The sequence below is a fragment of the Astyanax mexicanus genome, chromosome 4 (genome assembly GCF_023375975.1).
Source record: "Astyanax mexicanus isolate ESR-SI-001 chromosome 4, AstMex3_surface, whole genome shotgun sequence".
In the NCBI taxonomy this organism is placed as follows: domain Eukaryota; kingdom Metazoa; phylum Chordata; class Actinopteri; order Characiformes; family Acestrorhamphidae; genus Astyanax; species Astyanax mexicanus.
Genome location: NC_064411.1, coordinates 30,904,932 through 30,922,673, shown reverse-complemented (window position 1 = coordinate 30,922,673; position 17,742 = coordinate 30,904,932). Strand labels below are relative to the sequence as shown.

At 39.8% G+C, this 17,742-nt stretch overlaps 1 protein-coding gene across 1 annotated transcript in view; it reads right to left on the bottom strand.

Moving 5' to 3' along the window:
• The window catches only part of znf407 (zinc finger protein 407), a 42,908-nt gene that overhangs the window by 1,217 nt on the left and 23,949 nt on the right, over positions 1-17,742 (bottom strand). Inside the window, exons 4-8 of the mRNA XM_049476826.1 lie at positions 16,686-16,760; positions 10,118-10,284; positions 9,207-9,290; positions 8,839-8,959; positions 8,475-8,653 (exon numbers count right to left, since the gene is read on the bottom strand). Of these exons, the coding sequence (XP_049332783.1) occupies positions 8,475-8,653; positions 8,839-8,959; positions 9,207-9,290; positions 10,118-10,284; positions 16,686-16,760 (626 nt within the window). The remainder of the gene's footprint in view (positions 1-8,474; positions 8,654-8,838; positions 8,960-9,206; positions 9,291-10,117; positions 10,285-16,685; positions 16,761-17,742) is intronic.

The following is a 17,742-nucleotide window of genomic DNA, read 5'->3' as shown; positions in this document are numbered from 1 at the left end:
GTGACTATTTCACAGTGGAGCTTAAAAACATACATACAAACATAATATCTGTAACTATATAAAATTATTACATGAATGCTCAATTTCACCAAACACCTTTCTTTTTTTTTTAATTATGCATGAACATCACATTCACAACTGTGTGGAGGCTAACACTAATGCTAATGCTAATAAGCACACGCTATAGAAACCCAAATCATTGCAAATTCACCAACTGCTAACAGATATATTAATTGATTATCTATTTTTCTCACTATTGTCCTAAAAATCATCAGTGCGCCTTTTAATCCGGTGCACCTTATGTATGAATTCTACCAGTCAGGTTGTCAGGAACCATAAAGCTATTCTGCTGAAGTACAGCTTTAGTCTGCGTGTTTACCGTGTTACGACAAGCTACATGGGACGTACCGCTAGCTAAAAGGGCCCGGGATGACCGGAACATTTAGGGTTCCTCAGTGTAGAGCTGTCGGGCTCCATTTACTAGCACTTAGCACTGCTCACAATTTTACCAAACACTTTTCTTTGTGTTTAAGCACATTCAAATCCCTGTGGAGGCTAACACTAATGATAATGCTAATAAAAACGCTATAGAAACCCAAAAGATACATCAGTATTCGTTAAAGAACATCATAGCTCAGAGCATGTCTCACTACACACACACATACGTACAGATTGTGTGTAAACGGTCAGATGGGTCAGCCAGACTGAATTAGAAGATATTAAAAACATCACTCAATTAATCAGTACAGAAATGTTATTTTTCTTCAGTACTGAAAAACGTACACTTAAGTTATGCTGAAATAGGTCTGAACTTAAGTTATGTTATTTTGGAAATACTAATTTGTAAATTGTAAATTCGCTTAAAAAAATGATGTCACCACTATTTAATACAATTTAAGTATATTTGTGTGAGCTGTGTCCAACTGAACATTAAAACATATTAAAAGTGTTCTATTACCTACACTAAATTTACTTTTAAAAGTAAAATTTTAACACATACAAGTTCACAGTTTTAATTTGTCATCAAAAAAATGTATGTTTTGGTAGTAAATTTCTCTAAAGTACAATTTTATTGCAGAAATATAGGCGCCTAGAACACATTTAGTAAAGGTATAGTTTTATCATTAAAAAGCACAATAAAAAAAGAATGCTAAGTATATATTTTTATTAGGTTCATCACTAGAACACAATTAGCACAGTCAAATTAAGTATATTTTTTCTAAGGACACTGAAATGCAGATAAAACTGTAAGTATAAGGAGATATACTACACGTTAATTATTCTGCATATAGTTCAAGTACATTATTGTTCTATCAGCATATTGTTAATCAGCAGTAAATCTTCTCTAAACTGTGGGGCTGCATTACTTAAGACTGTTGGCACGGTGTCAGTTGATTCTCAGCATTATAAAATACTCAGAACTTGTCACGGGCCAAAATAACATGAAGATAATATTACATAATTCACGGCGCTTTACAAGTTTTTAAATCTGTTCACAATCTGTTCCTCTTTCTCAGTTCAGTGTTCTCTCCTGTTCTCTTCTTTTAGATCTGCACTCAGTCTGAACCAACCCGATGTCTTTAACACAACAGCAGCACAGATTAATCACAGACTGTCCTGTTCCAGAATTAGCATTCAAACGTGATCGCTGCCTTCGGGCCCTGCTTACGCAACCCCACTCCAGCAGAGATGAAATCTGCTTTCTGCAATAACTACAGTGTCCTTCAAGCCTCCCCTGCTTGAGCAAAATTGATTTGTGTTTTCTCTTTTAATGAGAACAATTAGTCTCTTTCCACTGAAGCTCCATTTATCATTTTATACAGCAGCTCTGCACAGCCTTACTTCTGCACCAGCAGTGTGTGTGTGTGTACATACTGTAACAGGAGAAGGAGAGATTAAGACAGTGTGAGAGAGAGAGAGAGAGAGAGAGAGAAAGACAGTGAAAGAGAAAGAGTGAGAGACAGTGAGAGAGAAAGAGTGAGAGACAGTGAGAGCGAGAGAAATAGAGAAAGAGAAAAAGAGAGTGAGAGAGAAAGAGTGAGAGACAGTGAGAGCGAGAGAGAGAGTAAGAGTGAGAGAGAGAAATAGAGAAAGAGAAAAAGAGAGTGAGAGAGAAACAGAAAGAGAAAAAGAGAGTGAGAGAAAGAGTGTGAGAGAGTGAGAGAGAGTAAAAGTGAAAGAGAGAGAGAAATAGAGAAAGAAAAAGAGAGTGAGAGACAGTGAGAGAGAGAAAGAGTGAGAGAGAGAAAGAGTGAGAGACAGTGAGATTGAGAGAGAGAGTAAGAGTGAGAGAAATAGAGAAAGAGAAAAAGAGAGTGAGAGAGAGAAACAGAAAGAGAAAAAGAGAGAGTGAGAGAGAAAGAGTGAGAGACAGTGAGAGCGAGAGAAATAGAGAAAGAGAAAAAGAGAAAGAGAAAAAGAGAGTGAGAGAGAAAGAGTGAGAGACAGTGAGAGCGAGAGAGAGAGTAAGAGTGAGAGAGAGAGATAGAGAAAGAGAAAAAGAGAGTGAGAGAGAAACAGAAAGAGAAAAAGAGAGTGAGAGACAGTGAGAGAAAGAGCGTGAGAGAGTGAGAGAGAGTAAAAGTGAAAGAGAGAGAGAAATAGAGAAAGAAAAAGAGAGTGAGAGACAGTGAGAGAGAGAAAGAGTGAGAGCCAGTGAGATTGAGAGAGTAAGAGTGAGAGAAACAGAGAAAGAGAAAAAGAGAGTGAGAGAAAGAAACAGAAAGAGAGAAAAAGAAAAAGAGAGAGACAGAGAGAGAAAGAGTGAGAGAGAGAAAGAGAAAAAGAGAGAGAGAGAAACAGGAAAAGACAAAAGAGAGTGAGACACAGAAAAAGAGAGAGAGAGACAGAGAGAGAGAGGGGGGAGAAAGAAAGAGAGAGAATCAGCTCAAGCTACATTATACAAACGCATGACAGGTTCACTGTGGCAAGAGCTTCAGCTTAGAGTGGTGCTTGAAGCTCGATGCTAGATTCTGCACAAACCTGAACTAAAACACAACCAGATTTTCCTAAAAGTAGAAAAGGAGAACTAAATCAAACAAATGAGACACAAATATCATACCAACTCAATTATTTATTGAGGAAAATAAGTTAATATTGCATCTCTCTGAGTGGCAAAAGTATTTGACACAAATTTAAAAGCTAGCTTTTCTTTCTTTCTGTTTTCTTTTGGACTTCTTTCCATGTTTTTAGATGCCCTGTTTATGATATTTTGTCCCGGTGCTGCCCAACCTTGCCATTCTCTTGATTTTGGCATTGACTCAGTTACGCCATGGAAAAACGGGAGAATTGTCAGTCTGTCAACTTCACAAAATGTCTTTACATTAGCACTGGTCTGTCCGTCATTGAACCAAAATGAACCCTATTCATTTTCAATAGGAAGCGTTAGTTCCATCAAATGCAGCCGAGCGAAGCATCAAGTCTGGGAGATTAGGTGTGACGTAAAGTGGAGCTGAGGTGAACTTTATGCAAATGAAACCGTCCAACATGCTGTGTCTAATCAAATGTTGGACAATTGCCCCTATGATTCAAGGATCGCCAGTTTGAATCTTGAACATGCTGTTTGCCATCAGCAGCCGGAGCCTGAGAGAGAACAATTGGCCATGCTCTCTCTGGGAGGGTAGATGGCGCTCTCTCCCCACATCACTCCCAAGGTGCTCTTAGTTAGCACTAGGGCTGGGTATCGAAATTCAATACCAAAAAGGCATCGAGTGCTGAAAGGCCTATAAAAAAAAAATAATAATAATAATTGGTGCCTGTTTTTGATACTTTGCATGAAATGTGCCAAAGACGAAATGAAATGCAAATGAAACCGTCCAACATAATGTGTCTATCCAATCGGAAGAGAGCAGGTGTTTGCATGATACATTCCTTAGTACAGTGTATGAAACTATTCCATCCTGTCCCATATTTAAATGTTTCTCTGAAGCATGGAGCAAAAATTACTGCCACTTTAGGTTCCCTGTCATTTATGATCCATCCCAGTCAAATTACAGTGACACGGATTAACACAATACAGCACAGAGTAACGTTTCAGAAAGCATTTATTAGAAAAGTTTCTTTTTGTTAGCCTATATGTTGCTCACTAAATACAGCGATAATAGCATGTTGTAGAGGCGTGTCTGGCAGTTAACGATCTCTCGCCAAGAGGTGCACTACCCAAAGTTGCTTCTGAGAGCCTTGTTATATGGCAGCAAGGGAAGCACTGTTACACCGTAACAATTTTCATATCTGCCTGAAAGATAACTGCATTTGGGGTGAGTTTTTTTTTTTTTTTTTTCATTTTGTCAATAAGCGTACATACACATACACACCTTGCTTAATCCCTATAGAAAAGCACTAGTCAGTAGATCAGGACACTTTCTCTTCAGTCTCCCAGAGGACTGAAAGTGTATTAGACACTGGTCCACTGGTCGTAATGTTTTGGCTCATCCGTTTGTGTGTGAATATATACATATGCTGTGTGAATTAGCTGTCAGTGAGTAGGAATGACCATCAGGGTTTACTGTAACCATCACTAATCACATCAGTGTTAATGCCAATCTCAGTGCCAGCTCAGAGAGCAGGAGACAGGAGATAAGAGTGTGTGTGTGTGTGTGTGTGTGTTTGAACACAGAGCCTGCCTCAGCACAGGCCTTTAAACCTGAGAGCTGTCAATCACAATGACTGACAGTCAGTGGCACGGAAACTGCAATAAATCAGGTTTCCAGATAAGAACATCAACACAACACACACACACACACACACACACAGCAGATTTTCATAGGCCACTTGAGCACTGTCAATCAGTCAGAGTGGCAGCTTACACACAGCGGCGGGGGGGGGGGGGGGGGGGGGGGTATCACACTGAATACTGGAAGAATATAAAGCTGATAATGGGAATGATTAGAATGTCAGGCCTGGTGTTGGAATGTGCTAAATATACATTTAACAAATCCGGCTTTTGCGGCCATATTTGTCTCTACTGTCCAGGGAAGGCTTTCTACTGGCTTTGGGAGCACTGCTGTGAAGATTTGCTTGCATTCAGCAGCTTAAATCTTTCCGTTTTACTCAAGATTGATGACTGTTTCATTGTACTATAACTTCTCATGTTTGTTTTGAACTGTTTTGCATCATTAACACATTAATGAGGTCAAAATGCTGGATAAGTGCTACTACAATCCGAGGATCGCCGGTTCGCATCCCAAACATGCTGCCTGCCATCAGCAGCCAGAGCCTGAGAGAGCACAATTGGCCTGCTTTCTTTGAGTAGGTAGATGGCTGTCTTTACAGGCATCTGTGAGCTGATGTATAGGAACCGAGTCGCTGCGCTTTCCTCCGAGTGCGCTGTGATGCTACTTGGAAATGCTACGTCAGCAACAGTTTAAAATGAAGCGGTGGCTGACTTCACATGTATCAGAGGAGGCATGTGCTAGTCTTCACCCTCCCAGTGTTGGAGCTTTTCTAGTGATAGGAGGAGTCCTAATAAGTGGGTTGGGAAATCGGCATAGCAAAAATTGAGGAGATAAATTGTATAAAAAAAAAATATATATATATGCAATAACAATAATAATAATAGTAAAAACTAGTATAATCATCAGACCACCTTATCCCTAACTCATCCCAATATTGTTGGATGGAGTGCCATAATAATAGACCTTAATAATTAACCTTGTCACAAGATAACACCTTACAACTTACACACAGTATATCGCAGCGTTCCATTTATCTCAGAGCTGGTGTCATTTCAGAAAACACAATTTTCTTTCAGATAACACATTTACACAATTTCAAAATACAGTCTTGTTTTTTAATGTGTTTTAATTATTATTGATTTTATTAATATTGATTTGAGCCATATTTTAGTAGAGTTGTACAATATATTAATATTTTATTGTGTCGTGATACATTTTTAAAGAACACAGAACCAACTGTACATGATGTGCAACAAAAATATATAGTGATAATTGTTTTTGACGTATCTCCCAGAATTATCAGTTTAAGAAATGTGATATAGATTTTTGCTATACCGTCCAGCCCTGTATTCTAGAATAAATTAAATTGCTTAAATGTCATATTTGTAGTTTTATATACACAAAACTACAACAGGTTTTCCACCAATCCAAACAACGTAGAAAGCTTTACCTGTCAAAAAATTATCACACATCATATGGTGGAACATAATTGGCCAAAATCTCTCCACAATCACACACACACACAAACACATATATACAAAAACACACACGTTTATCATGTCTTTCTTCCCCCCCCCCCCCCCCCCCCCCACATGTCATAAATGATTTCGTGCTCTGTGAGAGTGTGTGTGTCTCTCTATTACACACATAATGCTACTCAAAATGTGTCTTCTAAAGCTGACATTTGATTGCATGGTTTATCTCGATTTCTGCAAATGTTTAGCTAAATTTCGGGCGTATTGCTGTCTTGGCAATAGAAAAAGCAGGTGCACCACTGAACCTGTACAACAGTCAACAGTCAGACGTTCATTGCTACCTTGACAGTAAATTGTCAACGGGCGCCTCCACTTGTTACGCACACATGGATTATATTTACAGAGAGTGAACCCAGTCAGATTCTAGAATTGGAATGAAATCATTTGGATTGGAGGAAAGCTTTGCATGTAAACACAACCAATGAGTTTAGTAAAAGGCCTCTAATAAACTCCCTCAGAACTTCCTGGGAGAATCCTGCCTGAACCCCTCGTGTCTGTGTTACCGTCTGGCTCTAAAGCTGCTGACATCATCAAGTGTAAAAACTCATATACTAATCATTTAATTTTTTTTTTTTTTTTTCAGGAACCAAAATAAACTTTTTGCATCTACCAATATAAAACAAAAGTGGTTGTTAAAAGCCACTGATGTTGCCGAGCAGTTGCTTTTAGTATCTCAGTTTGTTGCTAAGGGTTTGATAAATGCCCCATAACAAATAGATCCTTAAGAGTTACTAGTAAAAACATACTTTTTATCAATATCAGCAGCTTGCCTGACCTGATCATCAGAGTAGTTGTGAATGCAGCTCCTTCTCTATATAACCACAAAGAATTCACAGCATGAATACCTTTTAATCTCTCTCTCTCTCTCTCTCAGCACTGCTTCATGAATTCAGTGTATCCTAACCTCACTCGCCCAGAGGATTCCCCCCACTCTCACTCTCTTACACACAGCGGGGAGAGCCACACTAACACAGGCTGTCAATCACAGTGAGCGGGTGTGTGAGCGGTCAGTGTTTGATCTGTGCATTTGAAAGGCCAGTCAGCATGAGTAGAGTGCGTCTGGCCCCCCAGGCCACCAGCCCACTTCGACAGCAACCAATCAGAAAGCAGGAGAACTCTGCATCAGTCTATAATCTCCACTTCAATTCTGATCCTGCCAAACTATACTGCCTTATTACATTAAACTGTGGAACAGATGCACTACACACACACACACACCCACAGACCTACAACTCTGCCTAATGGCAACCACTGCGATTTTAAAGATTAAACTGTATTAGACTCTCAACCTGAGCTCGGATAAAAACTTTAATAAATAAAATAAAATTTAAACATGATAATCCAAAACTGTAGACATTAATAGAGCAGCAATCAACTAATTTCTGTATAAAGATATAGTGGAGTAACGATTTCCTGAGCAGAGACTGAGATCATACCTGCTTTTTGTGGTTATACTGGAGCAGTATTAGCATTAGTCGCTAACTGCGCTAAGCGCTAGCTCTTTCCCCATTTATAAGTAAGTATATCGTACTGTAGTCTACGTTGAGCGAACCGTTAGGTAGTATCACCCTGGCTTACCGGAACACTCATGGTTCCTCAGTGTAGCGTTGTCTGCATTTACTAGAGGTTTACTAAAGGTTTACAAGCAGTTAGCAACTAATGCTAATGCTGCTGCACCCAGCCTTAGTAGAAATCTGGATATCTAAGCTTACTGTAAATAAATGGAAGCATTTTACTCACCCAAATAAATAAAAATAGTTTTCAGGAGAGAATTTAAGAATTACAGTTTTGTTTCATTAGCTTAGCTTTTCTTAACTTAGCGGCAAGACCTGCTGAATAACAAGAAAAACATGGCGACACCTTTGTTCCTCACTAGTGTTGCGCAATCAGTCTTATAATCCGATGAGCCTTATGTATGAAAAAAGTTTTATTGATAGTGCACCTCATAATCTAGTGCGCTATATAGTCTGAAAAATGTGGTAATTTTTTTTTGTTTATATAATACACTGTTCTGTTCGAATCTTTAAAACTTGGAGCAGGATGGCCACAGTGCCAACAGCTGGTCTCAACAGGTTTAGAGCAACAATGCTAACAAACACAGCAGGCAGGCTTAGCAAGGTTGGGGCAGGTTAGCAGCGATACTAAAACCCAGGCTAAACTAGACAGTTTTGAATATTATTAAAACATACTCTAAATGTAGATATTGTTATATACACTGAGGATGACAGGAAAAAAATAAAAGAAGATGGAATGTTTAGTGGTGTACCTGCGTGCAGGTAGGCCAGATCAGGGTTTTCGATGTCCGTGTGATTTTCCTTCAAATGGTTGCGGAATTCCATTGGAGCGTTAGTGCCGTAATCACACTTCGGACAGTTGTACATCATCACCCCCTCGTGCTTCCCTGTGTGAAGGATGTGCTTCCGAATGTTCTCTGCACAGTTCGACCTGGTGAATCACACACACACACACACACAGTAAATTAGTAGTTGAACATAGTTTTAATGCATGAAAAAAACATAAAGTCAAAATTAAACCCAACACATATATAGATATACCTGTAATCACACCAGGGGCAGCGGTAGGGTTTAGGGTATATAGTGTATATGGTTTAGGGTGTAGTATAGATATACCTGTAATCACACCAGGGGCAGCGGTAGGGTTTCTCTCCGGTGTGGACGCGTTTGTGCCGGGTTAAGTGAGACTGGGTAGTTGATGCAAAATTGCACAAGTGGCACCGGAACGGCCGTTCACCTGCAATACAGAGCAACAGGTTCACATGCTGTTTCTGAGCTCTGAGATTAAACTAATTAAAAACAAACCAAAACACAAACCACACTTGCTCACTTTTCATACTGTGTGTACAGTCTATTAGTGATATATACTGTAAAAGTTAATTAATTTAGTTAGACACACCAGATTACTATTATTTTATTGATAAAATATCAAAACCCTGAGCTCAAGCATTGAAGTAGAGTGTGTATGTAGGTGTGTATCTTACCCGTGTGTTGGCGGCGGTGTTTAGTGAGGGCATGTCGAGTCCCACCGGCAAAACCGCAGAGATCACACAGAAACGATTTCTCACCTACAGAGAAGAAAAATGTTCTTCATTAAGCAAAATGATTCAATATTGCTTAAACAGCACTGGAAAAAAATAAGAGACCACTTAAAATGATGAATGTCTTTGATTTTACCAAATTGAAAAACTCTGGATGATCACAAGCCATCAAACCAAACTGAACTGCCTGATTTTTTGCGCCAGGAGTAAAGACATAAAGTTATTCCAAAGCAGTATGTAAGACTGGTGGAGGAGAACATGCCAAAATGCAGGAAAACTGTGATTAAAAACCAGGGTTATTGCACCAAATATTGATTTCTGAACTCTTAAAACTAGGGTTTTTAAGATTTAGGTAAGACATAGGTAAATTTACCTATAATTAGCAAAATCAAAGAAACTGATTCAGAAACTGAAGTGATATCTAAATTTGTTTTCAGAGCTGTATATCAGTGGCAAAAGTTTATATCTGCAGCTAACTTTATTCAGTAACTGTTGATCAGTCCTGCACAGTGAGTTGGAGGAATTTTCGCTCATTCCGCCTTACAAAACAGCTTCAGCTCTGTTATGCTGGTAGTTGTTAGGTTTCCTCTCATGAACTGCTGCTTCAGCTCTGCCCATAACATTGCTATTAGATTAGGATCAGAACTTTGACTTGGCCGCATTTCAAAACTTATTTGGTATACTTTATACCATATTCTTTATTTTTCTTTAACCATTCTTTGGTAGAACGACTTGTGTGTTTAGGGTCATTGTCTTGTTGCATGACCCAAAGGTTACCACATGTTTGCAGCTGCTGACAGATGGACTGCAAGGTGTGTGGACAGACAGATAAAGAGACAGACAGTGTTGGTCACCTGTGTGAGTCCTGTAGTGATCCTTCATGGCGGACAGGGTGAGGAAAGCGTAGTGGCAGGACGCCCAGGTGCACTTGTAGGGTTTGTCTCCGGTGTGAAGCTTCATGTGGTTATTTAGAGCCCACTTCTCACTGAAGCTCCGCTCACACAGCTCACACTCATACTTCCTACACACAGACACACACACACACAGACACACACAAAGAAACAAACAAACAAAAAGTTTAAAATAAAATGTATTTACAGTGCATGAAGTATATACAAATCTAGTAATACGTAGTTTATAAAAATATATGTAATGTTTATACAGAGATTATGGTTACGTTCACATTACCAGGCTGAAGTGACTCAAATTAGATTTTTTGCACAATGTGGATCAGATCTGATTTTTTCATGGTTGTGTGAACATCTCAAATCCGATTTTTTGTAATCAGATCTGTATCACTTTCATATGTGGTACTAAATCAGAAATATATCCGATCCATGGACATGCTACATGAATGTGAATGTGGCTTATAATGTGAACGTAGTTTAAGTGTGTATAGTAGAGATTTATGATGTGCAATGTACAGTAAGTGTGCCCAGTAGTTATATATGATGTGTATAAATGTAAGTGTGGCCAGTAGTTATATATGATGTGTATAAATGTAAGTGTGGCCAGTAGTTATATATGATGTGTATAAATGTAAGTGTTCACAGTAGTTATATATGATGTGTATAAATGTAAGTGTTCACAGTAGTTATATATGATGTGCAGACATGCGTTATGTGTATAAATGTACATTTGTACAGTAGGTTTTTGATATAATATGCATACATATGTGCACGTTAGATACATTTGATGTATAGGTACTGTATATATATGACGAGTATAAATGTTATGTGATATCGTTGCTCAGGTCTGTGTGTAAATATAATTAACTGATTAATGAGCGTGACACCCAACAGCTCCTCAGACGTCCATTATTTGCTTTCTTCCCAAATTATACCTCCATACCCCCTCAACCCACACACACACACACACACACGCATGCACACACACACACTTCAGTCTGAGTGGAGTGTGTGTGTGGAAAGACTGGCGTAGTCGTTAGTCATGGCAGTGTTTAGGCTGTTTAATATCTCTTAGTTTATTAATAAAATTTTTCATTCTGCCTCATACCTGCCTGATTTATAGCTTCTGTATATGTGTGTGTGTTTATGTGTATGTGTGTGTGTGTTTATGTAGGGCAAATCAGATTACACAATCTGCACAGAAACAAACAAAAAAAAAATTACTAAAATTCCACCATAGGTCATAGAAGCTTCAGGTCAATAAATCAATTACTCATCAACTACTATTCAACATATACGTTTGATACCACTTTATTTGGATGGTCCATTAAGGACGCCTGTCTACTGAATGCAACTGAACTCTAAAGTGAAAGGACTGTATTTTTTGCAATATAAGGCACACCAGATTATATGGCACACTATCAATGAATGTCTATATTCTGGTCTATTTTCATAAATAAAATGCACCGGATTATAAAGCGCAATATACAACACTAGTAAGGAACAGGAGTGTTGTCATGTTTCCCTTCTAAGTCAGCAGGTCTCATCACTGGGTGGAGAGACTTGTAAAGCTAAGTCACGTAAACGAAACTGTAAATCTTAAAAAATAAAAAATAAATGATTTTAAAGTCAAACGAGCGCTGGATGTTAATCTACACAGATTTATCTCCTGAAAACTGTTTATTTGGGTGAGTTGAGCGCTTCTGTTTAATTACAAGAAGCTTTTTTTCAGATTTTCACCAAGGCTGGGTGCAGCAGTATTAGCATTTGTGGCTAACTGCCAACGCTAACCATGGCAGTGCTACACTGAGGAACCTCTAATGTTCCAGGACAATATTAACTAGCGGTCCGTCTCACTTAGCCTTTTTTAATGCAGTAAAGGACGCAGACTACAGTCTGATATACTCAGCTCTGACCGGTTGAAAAAGCTAGCATGGTTAGTATCTAATGCTAGTACTGCTCCAGTCTCGGTGTTGGAGAAACTTCACTGAAACTCCTTTATAATGTTGGACTCTGTTGGACTCTGTGGAGTGGTTTACTGCTCCGGTATAAAAAAAAAAACGATAGATGGCGCTGATTGACAGATTCGTTAAGAGCCAGTGAGAGAGCAGCACAGTGCGACTTGCTGAAATCTAGCTGCAGTTTGTTTTCATGAAAACTTACGCTGACAAAACGTTGGCAATTATTTTTGACATCGGCAAAAATTACTGAGGTTAAACTCTTTTTCGAGTTTTCGAGTGTAACCAATCCCCTTGGAACCTAAGAATTGTGACAAAAGCTTCAAGCACACAACGTTTAAATCATGTGACCCGGCTAGGCTGATGTGATACCAGTGGAGTGCTAAAGTTCAGCAACCTACCTGCTGGCTGGATAACTCATAAACCTTAGGGAACTGTATGTCCTACAATAAGCGTTTTTTAGCTTTAATGGGGTTTTTTTCAGCCTCTGCTGAACCATTTAAAGAGGAACGGAAAAGTTAGCTAGCTACAAAAATAAGCTACTAGCGATATTTAAGCTTGTTGTGAAGAAAATGGCCATAAAAGATGAAAACTAAACATGGAACGATGGTAATATATTGGTTTTATCTTGTCCTTTGTGACGCTTTCTTATAGCCCTCTGTTTTGAAAGTGCCTCTAAAAAATTAATTTATTCTGAACATTATGTTAAAGACAAAAAGGTTTTGTTCTCATAAGGGTAGCAGATTATAAATACTGCAACATTAAAGGTGGAACAGAAAATTCTAAGGAATAAAATGAATAAAACACAGTTATGGACAACGTTCCATGCATCCACCATATCCCCCACCCACCAATGTATCAAACATCATCTCCAAATATAACAATGTTTGTATCGGGAGGACAGAGCTGTAATGGATGACCACCGCTGTGCTCATTAACAGCAGTTTGAGGCTCATTAATCATGGTCAGTTCAGGGCTGCGTCTGAGGAAACTTAAAGCCACGCCTGGACCGAGAGCTCATCACTCAGAACACATACCCGGTTTGGCAACCTCTAGCCTGGATACAAGATAAGATATGGTTGGGTATGGAGGTATACAGGTGCTGTATGGTATCCTGCAGCACATTAACTTAGAGCTGTTGCATCTGGGCCTGTAGATCCTGCTCTACACTCGTACATTGCCAGATTTGATGCCCAATATTGTCCAATAAGTGCAAAGGAAGTGTAGTGGTGTAGATCTGGTGTAGACATTCCTGGGGAACCCATGCAGTGTGTGAGTGAGCATTATCCTGCTGAAAAATGCCAGATTAGTGTCCCTGATATCACTACTATTGGTGACCAACTGTCGTATCTATTGGCTCCTCAGAACATCACACCAGCAGTTGGGTTAGTGTGACGCCCCACAGCAAAGGCAAGATTGAATCCTCACCACAATCCTCGCCTCCATATTTGAACCTGACTATCATCAGATGATCATAATCTGCATTTGTCGCTAAAGATGATGCAGTTTTAGTATGTAGCAGTCAAGGTTTCTCATGTGGGTCTCCATGGAAACGGTCCAGGCGGTACTAAAATTAACAGAGGACCACGGAGTTCAGCGAAAAACAGTAGGTACATTCAGCCTGTAATTTTCTCAAAGGGCGTCTGAGGAAAAACACATACATGGTCATTCCAAACGGGAATAAAATCACAGAAGACCCCCTATAAAAGAGAAAATTACCCCAGGACCCTCTGAGAAACTAATCCCATCTGGATAGGGCTAAAGAGGCGTGTCTAGCCATCAGTGATCTCTCACCAAAGGGGGCCCTACCCAAAAGTATTCTCTGAGAGCCTTCTATAGGGCAGCGGGAGAAGCACTTTTATGCCCTCTTGTGGCAAAACCCAGTGTCTAATCAGACCACACCTGTAACCATTTACATATCTGCCTGAGACATAAATGCATTCCAAGATTTGGAGCCATCCTACAAAACACAGCTGTGTAGCCTTTTTCTACATGAAAGTAAGGAAGAGGTCATAGAAGGTCACTGATGTGAGTTGGTGAGTTGGAGTGAGGTGATGTGTTGGTGAGTGGGTGTGTGAGAGGGCTGTGCTGTTGCTGGTGGTAAAGCGCACTGTAGCTGTCAGCTGGAGAGAGAGAGCGAGCTGGATTATGCGTGAAAGTTGGAGAGGAGTTGAATACATATGCTTCTCACTCTTTTTTATATTTTTAGACTGGGGAGATTTGCTGCTGAAGAAGCGAGGGAGGGTGTGGAGTGTGGTGGAGGGGTGTAAGTGTAAGTGTGTTGGTGTGTGTGTGCTGTGGAAGGGGACAGTATGATGAAGATGATGATGAATATCTGGACTGTGACAGGCTGTCAGATTCTCCACCATCTCTGAATATGTAACTTCCAACTTTACTGAGGACCACCCTTCCGTGTCTGTTTGTGTGTGTGGTGTGGATGTGTGTGTGCGTGTGTGTGTGTTATTGGTAAGTTCATTCAAGTTTTATTGTTTTCAAATTAAACATAATTTTTTAGGCATTTTTCTGTGCAATGTGTGTTGTTTTAGCAGGTTTATCAATTTATTTTATATAAATGTATCTATATTTACTAGCGGCCCAATTTCCAAATGCCCAATCTCCCAAACGCCCCAACTCCCAAACCCCCCAACTGCCAAATGCATCAACTTCCAAACACATCAACTCCCAAATGCCCAAACTCCCAAACGCATCAACTCCCAAACGCATCAACTCCCAAACGCATCAACTCCCAAACGCATCAACTCCCAAACGCATCAACTCCCAAACGCATCAACTCCCAAACACATCAACTCCCAAATGCCCAAACTCCCAAACGCATCAACTCCCAAACGCATCAACTCCCAAACACATCAACTCCCAAATGCCCAAACTCCCAAACGCCCAAACTCCCAAACGCATCAACTCCCAAACGCATCAACTCCCAAACGCATCAACTCCCAAACGCATCAACTCCTAAATGCCCAAACTCCCAAACGCCCAAACTCCCAAACGCATCAACTCCCAAACGCATCATCTCCCAAACGCATCAACTAACAAATGCCCAAACTCCTAAATGCCCTAACTCCCAAATGCCCCAATTTCCAAACGCCCAAACTCCTAAATGCCCAAACTCCTAAATGCCCAAACTTTCAAACACATCAACTACCAAATGCCCAAACTCCCAAAAGCCCAAACGCAGCAAATCCCAAACGCATCAACTCCCAAGGGCCCGATCTCCCAAATGCCCGTTCTCCCAAATGCCCAAACTCCCAACGCATCAACTACCAAATGCCCAAACTCCTAAACGCCCAAACTCCTAAATGCCCAAACTCCTAAATGCATCAACTCCCAAACGCAGCAACTCCCAAATGCCCAAACTCCCAAATGCAGCAACTCCCAAACGCAGCAACTCCCAAACGCTTTTCAGCAGATCAGAACAACCGGACTGAGACCTGCTAGTGGAGATGATCTCGCCCAGTCCTAAACGAACTCTGGAGCGGTTTGCTTGTGGCGAAACCGTGATCTGGTCTCAATTCGACATAGCTATCAAATATACTTCTTATATACGTATATACTTTTGCTGATAAGGCACAGTTTAATCTGATATGTTAGCCAGATAACGCTAATTACCACAGCTATGAACAAACGCTGTCTAGGCATCTCTGCAGCGACTGGGTTCCGATACATCAGCTCACAGATGTCCTATGCTGATCGACATCACCCTAAGAGAGCTGTGGGAAAAGAGCACCATCTACCCACCCAGAGAGAGCAAGGCCAACTGTGCTCTCTCTGGGCTCCGGCAGCTGATAGCAAGCTTCATGACCGGGATTCTAACCAGCAATCTCCTGATCGTAGTGGAAGCGCATTAGACTGCTGGACCACTCTGCGCACAATCACTAAGTAATGAACACATAGAGTTTAACCTTTCTGGTGTAGTTTTAACCTAAATGTGTTTTGGCACTTCCCACACACACTATCTGCACTCGTGTGGCAGTGTGAGGAACCGGTAGCTGCCCTGCAGATCTGAGCTGTGAGGTTTTATTTCTGTGGCAGTAAACAGCTGACATGCAGGACTGAGTGTGTAATATGTGTGTTTTCAAGTGTGTAATGCCTGCATTTGACATGCAGGATTGAGTGTGAGTCTGTGTGTGTGTGTGTGTGTGTGTGTGTGTGTGTGAGCGCACAGGACACGCTATGTATACTTTATTAATATCTGCCGTCAGCTGTCAGATCTAATATGGCGTTTTGTCAGATGCATCAATTTGAGCAAGTTAGTCTGTAATGAGGAGAAATAGGCTTAGGGGGGGAGAGAGCGTGTGTGTGTGTCTGTCTGTCTGTGTGTGTGTGTGAGACAAATTATAGTGTTTAACATCTTACTCTCACATGTTCACAACTCTATTTCAACACAGCTGCAGCTCACACTGACAGCACACACACAGGAAAACATCAATCAAGGAGAGAGACAGAGAAAGTGGGTAATGGTGTGTGTGTGTGTGTGTGCAAGTGTGTGTGTGTTTGGAGTCCAGTTTGCATAAGTACACTGGTCTAGCTGCTGGTACCTCTCTTTGGGTTGGCCCAGTCCATGTTTGCCCAGCAGGTGTGTGTTCAGGTGTTTCTTCATCACAAAAGCCCACCTGCAAAAAAAATCACATAGAAAATACAGTCACAGATCAACTGCAGACGACATATTTATACAAAGAACGTACTGAAAACACTGAAATGAAACACTGCACTAAAATGTTGTACTGAAACGCTACACTGAAAACACTGTACTGAAACAGTGTACTGAAAACGGTGCAAAAAAAAGCTGCACTAAGAACACTGAACAAAAATGCTGTACTGAAAATAATGCACTAAAATGCTCCACTAAGATACTGTACTGAAACATTGCACTGTAATAAAAACAATACTGAAAATGCTGCAACAAATAGCTGCACTAAAAACTGCGAGGTAAGATGCTGTACAGAAAACAATGCGTTAAATTGCTGTACTGAAAACAAGTTTAATGAAACACTGCACTAAAAACACTGTAATGAAATCTGTGTGCTGAAAACGATGCACTAAAATACTATGCTAAAAAACACTAAACTATGATGCTGTATTGAAAATGCTGCACTAAATTCCTGTATTAAAATCACTGTACTAAAGACATTTTTCTGAAAATGCCGTACCAAACCGAAATACTGAAAACGTTGCTTTAAGACGCTGTACTGAAAAAAAGTATTGAAAAGACTATACTACAGAATTGCTAAAAATGCTATACTAAAAGCGTTACTTTTAGATGCTGTACTGAAAAACAGAATTGAAAGACTATACTAAAGAGCTGCTAAAAATGATGTACTAAAAGACTAACTTTCAGATCCTGTACCAAAAAAAAAGTATTGAAAAACTATTCTAAAGAACTGCTAAAAATGCTATACTAAAAGCATTACTTTTAGATACTGCACTGAAAAAAATATTAAAAAGACTACTAAAGAATAGTTAAAAATGCTATACTAAAAGCATTACTTTTAGGTACTGTACTGAAAAAAATATTGAAAAGACTATACTAAAGAATAGTTAAAAATGCTATACTAAAAGCATTACTTTTAGATACTGTACTAAAAAAAAATATTG